This window comes from Dipodomys spectabilis, unplaced genomic scaffold (genome assembly GCF_019054845.1).
Source record: "Dipodomys spectabilis isolate Male_0828 unplaced genomic scaffold, ASM1905484v1 ptg000603l, whole genome shotgun sequence".
Lineage (NCBI taxonomy): Eukaryota > Metazoa > Chordata > Mammalia > Rodentia > Heteromyidae > Dipodomys > Dipodomys spectabilis.
The window spans coordinates 38,028-51,896 of NW_024871280.1; the positions used below are offsets into that span (position 1 = coordinate 38,028).

The 13,869-nt window shown below is 48.2% G+C and overlaps 1 protein-coding gene across 1 annotated transcript in view; it reads right to left on the minus strand.

Moving 5' to 3' along the window:
• Scn10a (sodium voltage-gated channel alpha subunit 10) overlaps positions 1 to 13,869 on the minus strand; it is a 39,972-nt gene that overhangs the window by 9,130 nt on the left and 16,973 nt on the right. Inside the window, exons 15-20 of the mRNA XM_042671155.1 lie at positions 11,041 to 11,400; positions 9,551 to 9,997; positions 6,767 to 6,904; positions 4,229 to 4,352; positions 3,187 to 3,338; positions 571 to 744 (exon numbers count right to left, since the gene is read on the minus strand). Coding sequence (XP_042527089.1) covers positions 571 to 744; positions 3,187 to 3,338; positions 4,229 to 4,352; positions 6,767 to 6,904; positions 9,551 to 9,997; positions 11,041 to 11,400 — 1,395 coding nt within the window. The remainder of the gene's footprint in view (positions 1 to 570; positions 745 to 3,186; positions 3,339 to 4,228; positions 4,353 to 6,766; positions 6,905 to 9,550; positions 9,998 to 11,040; positions 11,401 to 13,869) is intronic.

Genomic DNA, 13,869 nt, shown 5'->3' on the forward strand with positions numbered 1-13,869 from the left:
GCCTTCCTTCCCTTCTTCCTTCCTTCCTTCCTTCCCTCCTTCCTTCCTTCCCTCCTTCCTTCCTTTCTTCCTTCCTTCCTTCTTTCTTTCTTAATATTTTCAAGGGTGACATTGTCTACAAAGAAATGTACTCTTTCCCTGACTCATATAACTGTTACCCCTCTGTACATCACCTTTAACATAACAATAAAATTATATATATATATATATATATATATATATACCCTTAAGGATCTTCCTGGACACTAAACAGTCATTAAACTAGGTGCTGGTGGTTCACACCTGTCTTCCCAGCTACTCAGGCGGCTGAGATCTGAGGATCACGGTTCAAAGCCAGCCCAGCAGAAAAGTCCATGAGACTCCTATCTCCAATAAACCACCAGAAAACCAGAAGTGGCGCTACGGTTCAAGTGGTAGAGCACCAGCCTTGAGCAAAAGAAGCTCAGGGACAGTGCCCAGGCCCTGAGTTCAAGCCCCACGACTGACAAAAATATAAAATAAAATAAAATGAATCCAGTCATACATCAACAATGGTGACCCAATGGGGCTGCTCTACCCAGAGCCACTCACATTAACAATGAGAAAATCCAGCCAGCACCACGCATTGGTGAAATATTTCTTAAAGCCATAGGCCACCCATTTGAGCAGCATCTCAAACACGAAGATGAAGGTGAACATGCGGTCCGTGTATTCCAATAAAGCCTTCACCACTGGCTTCTGGTCCAGGTGGCAGTCTTCAAAGGCCTGGAGGAGAGGAGAGAAGAGCAAGCTGCCTTGACGGATGGACAGACAGATGGACAGATGGACACTCCAGGCCAGGAGCCCCCTCCAGCTCTGCCTGCAGTCTTGGGGAGAGTGTCTCTATCAGCCAGCTTGCTCAGTGCTTTTCTTTTCTCCGCCCTGGGGAGACAAGGTGGAGAGTGGGAAAACTTTGGTGGGCCATAAGCCAAGACTTTATTATAGGGAACAGAAGCGTGGATAGTCTCGGATATTGTACAGGGTTTGCTAAATGCAATCCGAGCAAGGAGACTTTCTCCAATTGGATTTTTGGGTATGAGCCAAAGTGGCTTCGTTTGAGAAGTAATAATAAACACTATCAAAGGATGTCTTCAGGTAATTCACAAAATGCAAAAAAGAATGGGGAAAAAGTAAGAGTCACCCAGAAAACTCTAGAAGAAAGAAGGTTCTAGATCACTGGTAATCAAGGGAAGGGAAATGTAAAAGTAGATTTACTTGTGTTGGGCACCAGTGGCTTGTGCCTGTCATCCTAGCTATTCTGGAGGCTGAGCTCTGAGGATTGTGGTTCGAAGCCAGCCTGGGCAGGAAAAATCTGTGGGACTTTTTGATATCCAGTTAAACACCAAAAAGTCAGAAGTGGAGCTGTGGTTTGAGTGGTAGAGCACCAGTCTTGAACAAAAAAAAATCTTAGGTACAGAGCCCAGGTCTAGTACTGGCAAACACACACACACACACACACACACACACACACACACACACACACACACACAAAGTAAATATGGGAATTGCTTGAATAAATTATGGCACATTTCTATCCTGGAATATATTGTAGCTATTAAATGAGATACATGTGAATATTTTCTAGAGAAAAACATATTGAGAAATTACAAACTGCCCAGATTTTGTGTGTGTGTGTGTGTGTGTGTGTGTGTGTGTGTGTGTGCGCGCACGCATGCGCGCGCACCAGTATTAGGGCTTGAACTCAAGGCCTGGGTGTTGTCTTTTAGCTCTTACTGAAGGCTGGTGCTGTACCATATGAGCCAAAGGTTTATGTCCAGCATTTTGGTGGTTAATTGGAGGTAAGAGTCTCATGGACTTTTCTGCCTGGGCTGGCTTTAAACCTAGATCTTCAAATCTCAGCTTCCTGAGTAGCTAGGATTACAGGCATGAGCCACTGGCACCCGGCTTCCAGGTATATACACACATACACACTATTATAGATATATATACACACATATACTATTATATAGATACAAATATAATACATAATATATAAACATAGTTACATATCTGTATGTATGTGCCAGCTAAGAGCTGAGCCCATTCTAGGTAGATACGTAGATATATCCAATAATAATATAATATATAGCTAATATATGTGTTATATATGAATATACATGTATAATATAGACAGATATCTTATAATGTATATCTAATCTATGTATTATATAGGTAAATACATACCTAATAATATTTTATAATATATATCTGTGGGGGCTGGGAAGGTGGCTCAGTGGTAGAGCCTTGCATGCCTGAGGCCCTGGGTTCGATTCCTCAGCACCACATAAGCAAAAAGAAAAAAAGCCAGAAGTGGCGCTGTGGCTCAAGTGGTAGAGTGCTAGCCTTGAGCTGAAGAGCTGAGGGACAGCGCCCAGGCCCAGAGTTCAGGCCCAACAACCGGACCCAAAAAAAAAAAATTTTAAAAAGAAAAATATATAATTAATATATATATCTGTGTTATATATTAATATATCCATATTATAGACAGATATAGGAATAACATATATGTAAATATATGTTCTAATATATAATATAAAATACATCACATCTATATCCAATACTCTGTATATCTTCTACCAATAAGAAAGCAAGCAAGAATATATTCCAGAATGTTTTTCCACATGAGTTTCTGTGGCGTGCTAGACAAAGGGATGATATTTTTAATTTTTTGTTTCCTTTTACCTTTTTCTATCATTTCGAAGGCTTTTTATTTTTTGCCTCTGATTTTGGTCAAGGGAAAGTTCATATTATTATTATTATTAAAAGCACTCAAAAGCATAGAGAAGACTAAATTCAGTGCAAGTCTGTTAGGCTCTCTGGAGGGCAGTGGCTGTGCAGGACCCGAGTGTCCACCTGGGAGAGGGACAGGGGAGGGGGGACAGCCAGGCCCAAGGGGGACAGGGCTCGAGGGGACAGCAAGGCCCAGGGGAGGTTTGCGTGGGGAGGGAGGCGGCGGCAGGGCCGCCCAGGCCCCGCTGCGGAGCAGAGCGGAGCGGAGCGGAGCGGATGGGAGTAGTTGGGAGCAGACCCAGGCTGCCCTTCCTGGCCTGCGTGGAGGACGGTGGGCCTGGGTCTCAGGGCAAGCCCGCTGCTCCAGCCCCGGCCTCCATGCGTGGATCCTGGAGGTTTGCATTGGGAGGGAGGTGGTGGGGCCATGCCAGGCCTCACCAGGGCCCCACTGCTGAGCAGGATCATGAAGATGATGAAGCTCTCGAACCAGCTGTGCTCCACGATGTGGAAGCAGGTTCTGCGCACCTGCCAGGCCCACGGGCAGCGGGCGGGGTCTGCGGGGAGGCCCGGGCAGCAGCGCCGCACACAGCCTGCAGGGAGAGGTGAGGAGTCAGTTCCTGAGCGCGCGCGCACGTGTGTGCATGTGTGTGTGTGTGTGTGTGCGCGCGCGCGTGTGCCTGTCAGATCTGGGGCTTGAACTCAGGACCTGGGTGCTGTCCCTGAGCTCTTTTGCTCAAGGCTGGCACTATACCACTTGAGCCACAGCACCACTTTGGATTTTTGTGGTTCATTGGATCTCTTGAGATCTTTTCTGTTTTAATTTTCTTTTTCCACTCCAGCCCTGCCAGGAAATCACCCAGCAGGGAGATTCCTTCTGGGAATAGAGAATATCCTCCTGCCACTGCCCTTCCCACTCACACCAGTCATGGGGCTCAGGCGGCACACGCCTGTTACCCCAGCCACTCAGGAGGCTGAGAGCTGAGGATCCAGCCGGGGCAGGAAAATCTGTGAGACTCTGATCTCCAATGAACCACCAGAAGACCGGAAGTGTGCCTCAAGTGGCGCTGTGGCTCAAGTGGTAGAGTGCCAGCCTTGAGCACAAGAGCTCAGGGACAGCGCCCTGAGTTCAAGCCCCAGGATGGACATACACACACACACACACTAAAGAGCTCAAGGACAGTTCAGGCCCCGGGACCAGCACATGCACACACGCATACGCGCACACCAGGACTGGCACACACAACACACAAATTCACAGTGAGGGTTCTGGCCAGGGATGCTGAGGACGGACATCTAATGCATCCATCTTCCAAGGCCGTGAGCCTCAGAGAGGCACCGGGTTGGGACACCTTTAACCCCAAAGCCTTCCTGGGCCTAGGCCCGGGGTTTGACTGCCTGGTCACAGAGGTATGCACCGACCTGAAGCCGGGCACACGTGTGCCCACACCACGCATGTGAGACCTGCAGTGGCCTCCTCTACCTTCCGGGAAGCAGTCCTCCGGCTTCTGCAGGTCGTTGGCCAGCTCAGGAATCTTCCTCAGGATCTCCTCAGGGTCCACACAGTCCACCGTGCTACCCTCCGAGCTGCTCACGTCATCCGCCTCCTGTGGGTCAGAGCCTGGGGTCAGGGGACATGAGCTGTGGGCGGGTGTGAGGATGGGGGGCTGGGGAGGGGGGAGGCCTGGACAGGCCTGGACCCCCCAAGATCACCTAGATACAAGGAAGGCTGAGATCGGGAGGATCATGGTTCAAAGCCAGCCCAGGCAGGACAAATCCAAGAGACTCTTATCTCCCGTGGATCACCTCAAAGAAAATGAGGGTATGGCTTGAGGAGTAGAGTGCCAATGCTGAGCAGAGAAGCTGAGTGAGAGCCCAAGGCTCCTGGGGGAGAGAAGAGGGAGGAAGAGGGGGAGGAAGAGAAAGAGAAGAAGGAGGGGAGGAAGAGGAAGAGCAGAAGAGGAAGAAGAGGGGGAGGAAGGAGGAAGAAGAGAAGGGGAAAGAGGAAGAAGGGGAGGAAGCAGGACCCATATCCTCAGGTCCCAGGCCTGGGACACCTGCACTTCTGCTTTGGGGGACCCCTCAGCTGGGCCGGGCCCGGAGGGAAGCTGCTCCTCCAATGGGAGCCCTGGCAGGTGAGCTGAGGCCCTGTGATTATACCCATTAAGGACAAGCTCAGGCTGGGGTGTGTGTGAACATTTAACAGGCGCTGTGCCCTGGGTCGGGCCTGGCTCCTCCGGCCAGCCACAGCCCCTTAATGTTTCCAGAAGAACGTCAATTAGGAGTGCAAGCCACTCTTCCATGAGTAAACCCCAGGGCTGGGCTTAATGGATGCAAATGGCAGAGTGGGTCCCCATCGGTCACCAATAGACAATTCCCAGCCTGCCCGAGGGACCACGGCGGTCAGGAAACAACAACAACAGTAACAATAGAAAACAACCCACAAGACAACCACCAAAAACCAACACCCAGGGACTGTGTCCTGCAAACACGGAGGAGGGAGGAAGAGAATATACAAGAAACGGCAGCCAGGTGTGGTAGGTCAAGCTTGTAATCCCAGCGACTTGGGAGGCAGAGAGAAAACTGAGACAGGATGGGGGGGGGGGGGGGTCACAGTGATTCCCAGGCTAGCCTAAAGGAGGGAGAATTCAGGAGACTCTACCTCAACCACTAGCTGGGTTCAGGAGCAGGTGCCTGCCATTCCAGCCACGCAGGCCTAGCCAAGGAGTAAGACCCCACATACAAGCCAAGTGAGCACCAGCACCTCACGCCTGTCATCCTAGCAACTCAGGAGGCTGAGATCTGAGGATCACAGTTCAAAGCCAGCCTGGGGCAGGAAAGTCCGTGAGACTCACACCTCCAATGAACCACCAGAAATTCCAAAGTGGCGCTGTGGCTCAAGTGGTAAAGCACCAGCCTTGAGCTGAAGAGCTGAGGGACAATGCCCAGGCCCTAAGTTCAAGGAGATAGGCCTCCTGCACCCAAGGGTGGGCGTCCCTGTGGCCTTCATCTCCCTCACGGCCCGTGGCTGGCCAGGGCTGGGCTTGCAGGCAGTGGTGGGTGGACAGCTCTGAGCTGGCATTCCTCACACGGGAGGACCCAGATAATTCCGGGAATGGATGGTGTCTGCCTTATCTCTGGCCCTTCACGCCAGCTCCACACACTCCACGGGCCGGGTGTCAAGTGAAATTCTGACCCGTCATGGAATCTCACAGAGCCACCAGAGAGAATAACACTACGTCATCTGCAGGGAACTGGATGGACCTAGCACAAGTGGTGTGAGGAGACGTCAGCCAGGCTCAGAGAGACACCCGACACCATGTCCTCTTTCCTACGGGGCACAGAAATGGGGGGGGGGGTTATGGAGGGTGAACAGAGGCAGCCCTGGTCTTCACTGGACGGGATGTGGAGAATGAACTCTATACCTTGTGGGTGGGGACATGGTCCAAGAGGAAATGTGCTTGTTTCCTGACTTCTGGGACTGTCACCCCGCTGTCCATTACTTTATAATAGCAATAAGAGAAACTAAAAAAAATCAAATCGATTACAGTGGCTAGAAAAGATAGTATACTTTTTGGGTCAGCCCCGGGACTTGAACTCAGGACCTGGGAGCTGTCTCTGATCAGGCTCTTTGGGCTCAAAGCAGGTGCTCTACCTCTTGAGCCACACCTCCACATCTGGCATTTGGGTGGTGAGTTAGAAGGAAGAGCCTTAATGGATTTTCCCATCTCGAACTGGATTTGAAGGGAGATCCTGCTATCTCGGCCTCCCGAACAGCTGGTATTACAGGCGTGCACTACTGGGCCCAACACCCTCTGCGGCTGTACAGGCAAAGAAGCAAAGGCTCAGAGAGGCTGGGGAACTGGCTCCAGGACCCACAGCTTGAGGAGGGTCTGTCAATGTTGTATGGAACATTGGAAGGGAGTGAAAAAGGCCCAGCATGTGAAGTGAGGCTACTTGGTTGGGTTTTATTCTGGAATATTCTCTCTGGGGTCCATCCTTTATTGTCCAACCCACTTACCTCAGCAGGGACCTGAGGAACAGCCTTGTCTGTCCATTTGCCCCCCGGGAATGGGCCGAGATCCTCAAAGGATGACCCAGACCCTGGGCTCCTACAGGCCAGGTGATCCTCTTGGCTCCCAAATTGCTGCTGTTGCTCCTGCCAGTGAAAGAGAGTCCCAGCTTAGGTGTCTGAGCCAATTGGAGCTGGTCACTTCCAGAGCTGAGGAGCTTTTGCACAAGACTAGAGCCAAGGATCTTATTTATGCAACTCATCAGACACACACACACACACACACATCTATCTATAATTTGCATGAAATAAGCATAAAGACTCCCCAACGAGGTAAATTAGTGTTTAACACCTAGCTCCATGACTTCAATGCTGTGTGACCAGAGGCAAATTATTTAATCTCTCTGAACATTTTTCCCTGACTGCAAAAATTGAGAAGGAAAGGTTGACTTCATTGGTGTTCAATAAGCATATATGCGTGTTATAGGCTTATGCATATATTATATATTTATAATATATGACCACATGTAATTATTGGATATATAATTATAATTATCATATGCAATAGAATGATATTTCAATCATAATGAATACATCATATTTATAAGTAATATAATAAGTTTTAAATACTACATTTATATTTATTAGTAAATAATTATAATTGCTATATATAACTGAATACATATTTATATATAAGTATGTATAACATTACACATTATATTTATATACATAAGTTATACAGTATATATTACAGTTACATATAATATATAGTTTATGTCCATAAATATGTATATATTAAATTATGTAAATAAATTACATATTATATATAAAATATGTAATATATAATGTATGTATATAATTATATGTAACATAATATATGTAACAATATAATATATACTTAGATGACATAATTTATGTAATTTTCTAATGTAGATAGCTAATATAATTATGGTTATAATTAACTATAATTATATAATTAACTATAATTAAAAGTATATAAATGTATTTAATTTATAAATTATATATCATATATTATATTGTATATTATATATCATATATAATAAACTTATGTAACCTGAAATGCTTATATGCTTATATATTTGCATGGTCATATAATTACCTATATGTATGCAATTATATATAATGAATAGTTCTGGAATTACATTTATATATAATATTTCAGGAATTACATGTAGCCACATATAATTTAAAAAATTATCTTTAAGTCATTGTATGGAAGGGGGCCTCAGTTCAACATGTCGGGGTACAAGGCAATGTGTCTTGGTCAGTGTCCCCCCTTCCACCCTCCCCCACCCCTCAAATTACCCAGCTCCATGTGGACACTGACCATCAGCACCGCCCTCACCCACCCTTCCTCTCTCTGCTCATCCGCCCACCCTCCCGGGACCCTCTTCCTGACACCACCCATGTCCGCTTCCTTGTGCCTTGTGTTACCCTGCCAGTGTCCAGAGGGACGGTGTGACCCCAGTTCACACTGCCCTGCATACACCCCACGGCCACGGCCCCATAGATTACGACTCATAAGTTCTCTGGCAGAGGCCGGCCGGCTTCGTCGGTTATCAGCTATGAGCACTGACTGCAACCCATCTGCAAGTCAGACTGGTCATGAACTTGACCATCTGCCCAGCCCTCAGGACCCAACATAACTCTGCATGGCCCCCGTGGGGCAGGCCGCCATCCTGGGGAGGAGCAAGCCCTGCCTTCAGCTGCTACTCAGACAGGCATGCAGCAACTGGCAGACGATAAGAGCAGCTTCGAGAAGCTCAGGGACAGCTATTAAGAACCAGAGAGAGAGAGAGAGAGAGAGAGAGAAAGAGAGAGAGCACTCCAAGCACAGCTGTCTGACGCCACTTAGCACCTGGCATCTGTCCAGGCTGCGCGTGTCCTACAGGCCCCACAGAAACTCTCACCCTCCACAAGGCCCAGAGCCACCAAGCCCTGAAGCCCCAGGACAGGTTCCTGGGGGCCGAGGTCCCAGCTTAAAGCTGTGAGCAACTGCACAGAGGAGTGGGAAAATGTACGCCAGGAAAGCACTGAAAGATGCCTTTGATTCTCTGATGCCAAAAGAAATGTCCAGCCGGGTACCGGTGTGGCTCACGCCTGCCTGTCATCCTAGCTTCTCAGGAGGCTGAGATCTGAGGATGGAGGTTCAAGGCCAGCCCTGGGTGAGGAAATCCAGGGGACTTATCTCCAATGAACCACCACAGAGCCAGAAGAAGAGGAGTAGTTCAAGGGCGGGGGGGGGGGGTGGAAGTGCCAAGGGAGGGCTTGAGGCCCTGAGTTCAAGCCACAGCATGGGCACATAGAAAATCATATCATTTTCCTAGGATATGCCACAGCAGGAAAGGCTCTGTCAGGGAGTCATGTGACCATGATGCCTTCCTTGGATGCCATTTTTTATTTGTTCCATATAAAACAATTCACCTCTGATGTCTAAGAGCCTGGGCTGGGCCATATCTAAAGCACAGCTGTTGGAAAAGCAATTCTGAGTCTGGCTCCCCCCTTTCCCCTGCCTGGGGAATTTGAAGTTCTTTTTCTTCCAGGACTTACTGAGGCACCATGAATGCCAATGATCTCCAAGCTTTCTGGATGTCAAGTTCACTGCTGATCGTTTTCCCCAGGGGTTCTTCAAACAAAGAGCATCCTGGGGACAATGTCTCTCTCTCCCCACCCTCCCTCACTCCCATAATTTCCTTCCTACCCTGAGTCACTCCCCAGAAGTCCCTCCCCCACTTCCGGGCGGCTGTCCCCCTGGGAGGAACCAACACTTACCTCCACTTCCTTGGGACTCATTTCCTGTCCTGAACTCTGAGCTTCCTGCTCACCATCCTCTTCCTCCAGGTCCGACTCCCCCTCAGCGATGGGCACGGAGACCCACACACTTGGGTTGGTGATGAAGTCGCCGTGTTGGTTCCTGGGATCTCCAAGCGTGGGCAGGTCCGAGCTGGCCAGCACACCGTCCACAGCAGGGGGGTTCTCCATCTTGGAGCTGTTGGTGGACAGTGGAAGTTTCACCACCATCTTGGATCGTGCCTTGGGCCAGCCCCAACGACAGGCCCGCCTGAAGAATTTGCCAATGGCCCGCCTGATGCGATGGACAAATGTCTGAATCCGTGCCAAGGCCACCTGGAGGTTGTTCACTTCTCCATCATCCTCGGGGGCCGCGAGGTTGTCAGCGCTGAAGGAATTGAGCAGGAGGGCGATGAAGAGGTTGAGCACCTGAAGGAGGAAGAGTGGATGGGAGACATCAAGCCGTGGAGCGCCATCTTGGACCTGCCTGCTCCGTGTGGGATAGCCGGACAGCCACAAGTTGGGTTTCTCCAAGATACCCAGAGAACATGTGATAGGGGGTCCAGAGAACGTTCCAGAATGCCCTGCCATGAAGCATGTGATGAGACTCAGGGCCATGCTCTCCACAAGAGGGGAGGATGAGCTTTTTAAGAGAAGGGACATGAGGGACAAGAAAGAAGGCTTGGGCCAGTCCTGGGTCCCAGTTGTTATCTTTAAAGTATTATTATTATTATTATTTTGTTTGTTTTGGGTCCGGTCGTGGGGCCTGAACTCTGGATCTGGGCGCTGTCCCTCAGCTCTTCAGCTCAAGGCTAGCGCTCTACCACTTGCGCCACAGCGCCACTTCCGGCTTTTTTCTTTTTGCTTATGTGGTGCTGAGGAATCGAACCCAGGGCCTCAGGCATGCAAGGCAAGTGCTCTACCACTGAGCTACCTTCCCAGCCCTATTATTATTATTATTATTTGTCAGTCATGGGGCTTGAACTCAGGACCCGGGCACTGTCTCTGAGCTTCTTTTGCTCAAGGCTGGTGCTCTACCACTTGAGCCATAGTTTCCCTTCCGGTTTTCTGGTGGTTCATTGGAGATCAGAGTCTCACAGACTTTCTTGCCCAGGCTGGCTTTGAACCACGATCCTCAGATCTCAGCCTCCTGAGTAGCTGGGATGACAGGTGTGAGCCACCAGTTCAAGCTGGGACGTGAACTCAGTCCCTGGGCCTCCCGTTCCTTATTTTCACTTAATCACAAAAAACCCAAAGTGGTGCCATGGCTCAAGCAGAAGAGCACCAGCCATAGGCAAAAGAAGCTCAGGAGACAGCGCCTGGGCCCTGAGTTCAAGCCCCAGGACCTTTGCATCAAATTTTTTTTAATTAAAAAAAAAAAACAAACAATCATGCAAGCTGAAGACATTTTGGGGAGACTCAGGCATGCCAGGCCCCCCCCCCACCCCGGACCAAATGGAGTCACAGCTCACCACCAGATTTCCCAGCACCATCACGGTGAGGAAGAGGATGAGGCAGATGTATTTCTCGCCCACTTCCATGCAGGCCCACATGTTTTCGATCCACTCCCCACAGAGGATGCGGAAGATGATGAGGAAGGAGTGGAAGAAATCCATCATGTGCCAGCGGGGGCCCGGCTCCCCCTGGGCAGCAATGCGCTTGCACTCTTTTCTGTATCCCTCGCTCAGGAGCTGCTTGCCAACCAGCGCGAAGATGAAGATGATGATTGCCAGGATGAAGGTCAGATTCCCCAGCGCCCCTACGGAGTTCCCGATGATCTTGATGAGCGTGTTCAAGGTCGGCCATGATTTGGCTAACTTGAACACACGGAGCTGTGTGAGGGAGAAAAAAGACATCGCTGGGTGAATGCTGCACTGTAGAGCTGGGGTCTGGTGGCTCATGCCCATCATCCCAAAGACTCAGGAGGCTGGGAGCTGGAGGATCGCAGTTCAAGGCCAGCCCCGGGCAGGAAAGCCCGTGAGACTGATCTCCAATGAACCACTAGAAAAGCCAGAAGTGGCACCATGGATGGCTCAAAGTGGGAGAGCTCCAGCCTTGAGCAAAAGAGCTCAGCGCCTAGGCCCTGAGTTCAAGCCCCAACACAGGCACACCAAAAAAAACCCCCAACAAACCACTACCACCACCACCAACAAAGCAAATAGAGGAGGGGCTGGGAAAGGAGAGGTTGAGTGATGTAATGATGGACATATATCTAAATAGGTGGATCAGGCAGGTTAGCTAGACGCTAAAGATTAGATCATGGGAACTGAATAAGAATACAAAATCTAACTATACAGTATTTGTAAGAGACCAATGGTTTTTTTTTTAATCCTAAGACTACACTAAATTTCTAAGTAAAAGGATGGGTAAGGGGTTGGAGACATGGTTCAGTGAGTAGAGTACCCACCAGTGAGCAAAAAACTCAGGTGCCAAGTTCAATTCCTGGTCTTGAACTTTAAAAACGAAAAATAAAACAAATTTTAAAAAAGGACGGACAAAAAGAAACTGGGTAAAATGTAAACTAAAGAAAGCAAAAAAGAAAAAGAAAGAAAAGAAAGTCCGGTTGAGCAAAATAGGGTTGTTGTTATTGTTTTAAACAGAAAACACCTATGGATGAGGTAGATGCATTATTACAATCATTAAAGCTTGCCTTTCCTGGGAAAATGTGATTCACTTAAAACATATTTGCACCAAATAGCCCAGATTGCACAAACAGCAGTGGGTAAAAAGGATATTATCATATTCTTTTTTTTGCCAGTCCTGGAGCTTGAACTGAGGGCCTGGGCACTGTCCCTGAGCTTCTTTTGATCAAGGCTGGCACTCTACCCCTTGAGCCACCTTTTCTGAATAGTTTAATGGAGATAAGAGTTCTGGGGACTTTTCTGCCTGAGCTGGCTTTGAACCATGATCCTCAGATCTCGGCCTCCTGAGCAGCTAGGATGACAGGCGTGAGCCACCAATGCCGGGCTAGTATTTTTTGAGGAATGTTTTTTGCCATATTGTTCAGCTGGCCTGAAATTCACCAGCCTCCTTGGTGCTGGGATTACAGGGGTAAACTACCACACCCAAGCAGAACATTTCCAATACAATGAGCAAAAAAAACTAGCAAAGTTTCAAAGTCTTAGAACTCACTAGAGTGGGTATTCTCTGACTATAGAATACCTAAATTAGAAGCCCATATTATAATGATAAACAGAAATACCATGTATATTTTGAAATTAGGAATCGTATTTCAAAGTTGTCTTTTATGTGTGTGCTGGTACTGAGGCTTGAACTCAGGGCCTGGGCACTGTCCCTGAGCTTTTGTGCTCAAGGCAGGCGCTCTACCATTTGAAACCATAGCTCCACTTGCAACTTTTTGGTGGTTCATTGAAGAGTCTCACAGGGTTTTCATGCCCAGACTGGCTTTGAACCACGAGTCTCAGATCTCAGCCTCTGGAGTAGCAAGAATTACAGGTGTGAGCCACCAGCACCTGAGTCTAATTAGCCTTTTAACCACAGGATAAATAAAAATTGACATTAGGAAATATTTAGCACAAAACAAGACGGAAATGTGGACATATGAGAATATTAGTGGGTAAATAGAAGTTGGCAAATGCACATATTGGAAAAGTAAATCGACTAAAAATTGCATTGTAAAACATGAGAAAAGAACAAAAGATGTAGCACAGCGGATACAATTGAGATAAAAAGGAGGATTAATTGAAATGGGAAAACATCAATGGCGGAGTGGGGAGCAACATCCTAAAAGTTGATTCATGGAAGAAAACTATTAAGTTAATGATTCTTGACTGGGTTAATGAAAAAAAAATGATGAGATGAAGTAGAAAACATGGTTATTCAGAAAGACAAAAGCTGACAGAAATGGAGATAATACAGACCATTAAAAATAAGAGCAGTCAGGCACCAGTAGCTCACACCTGTCATCCTAGCTACTCAGGAGGCTGAGATCTGAGGATCACGGTTCAAAGCCAGCCCAGGCAGGAAAAGTCCATGAGACTCTTATCTCCAATAAACCACTCAGAAAACTGCAAGTGGTTCTGTGGCTCAAGTGGCACTCGCCTTGAGCTGAAGAGCTGAGGGACAGCGCCCAGGCCCAGAGTTCAAGCCCCACAACCAACAATGACACACAAAATAAGAACAAAGCCAGGTGCTGGTGGCTCACACCTGTCATCCTAGCTACTCAGAAGGCTGAGATCTGGAGGTTCACGGTTCAAAGCCAGCCTAAGTAGGAAGACTTTGAGACTCTTATCTCCAAGGAACCACCAGAAAATCAGAAGTGGTGTTATGGCTCAAGTGGT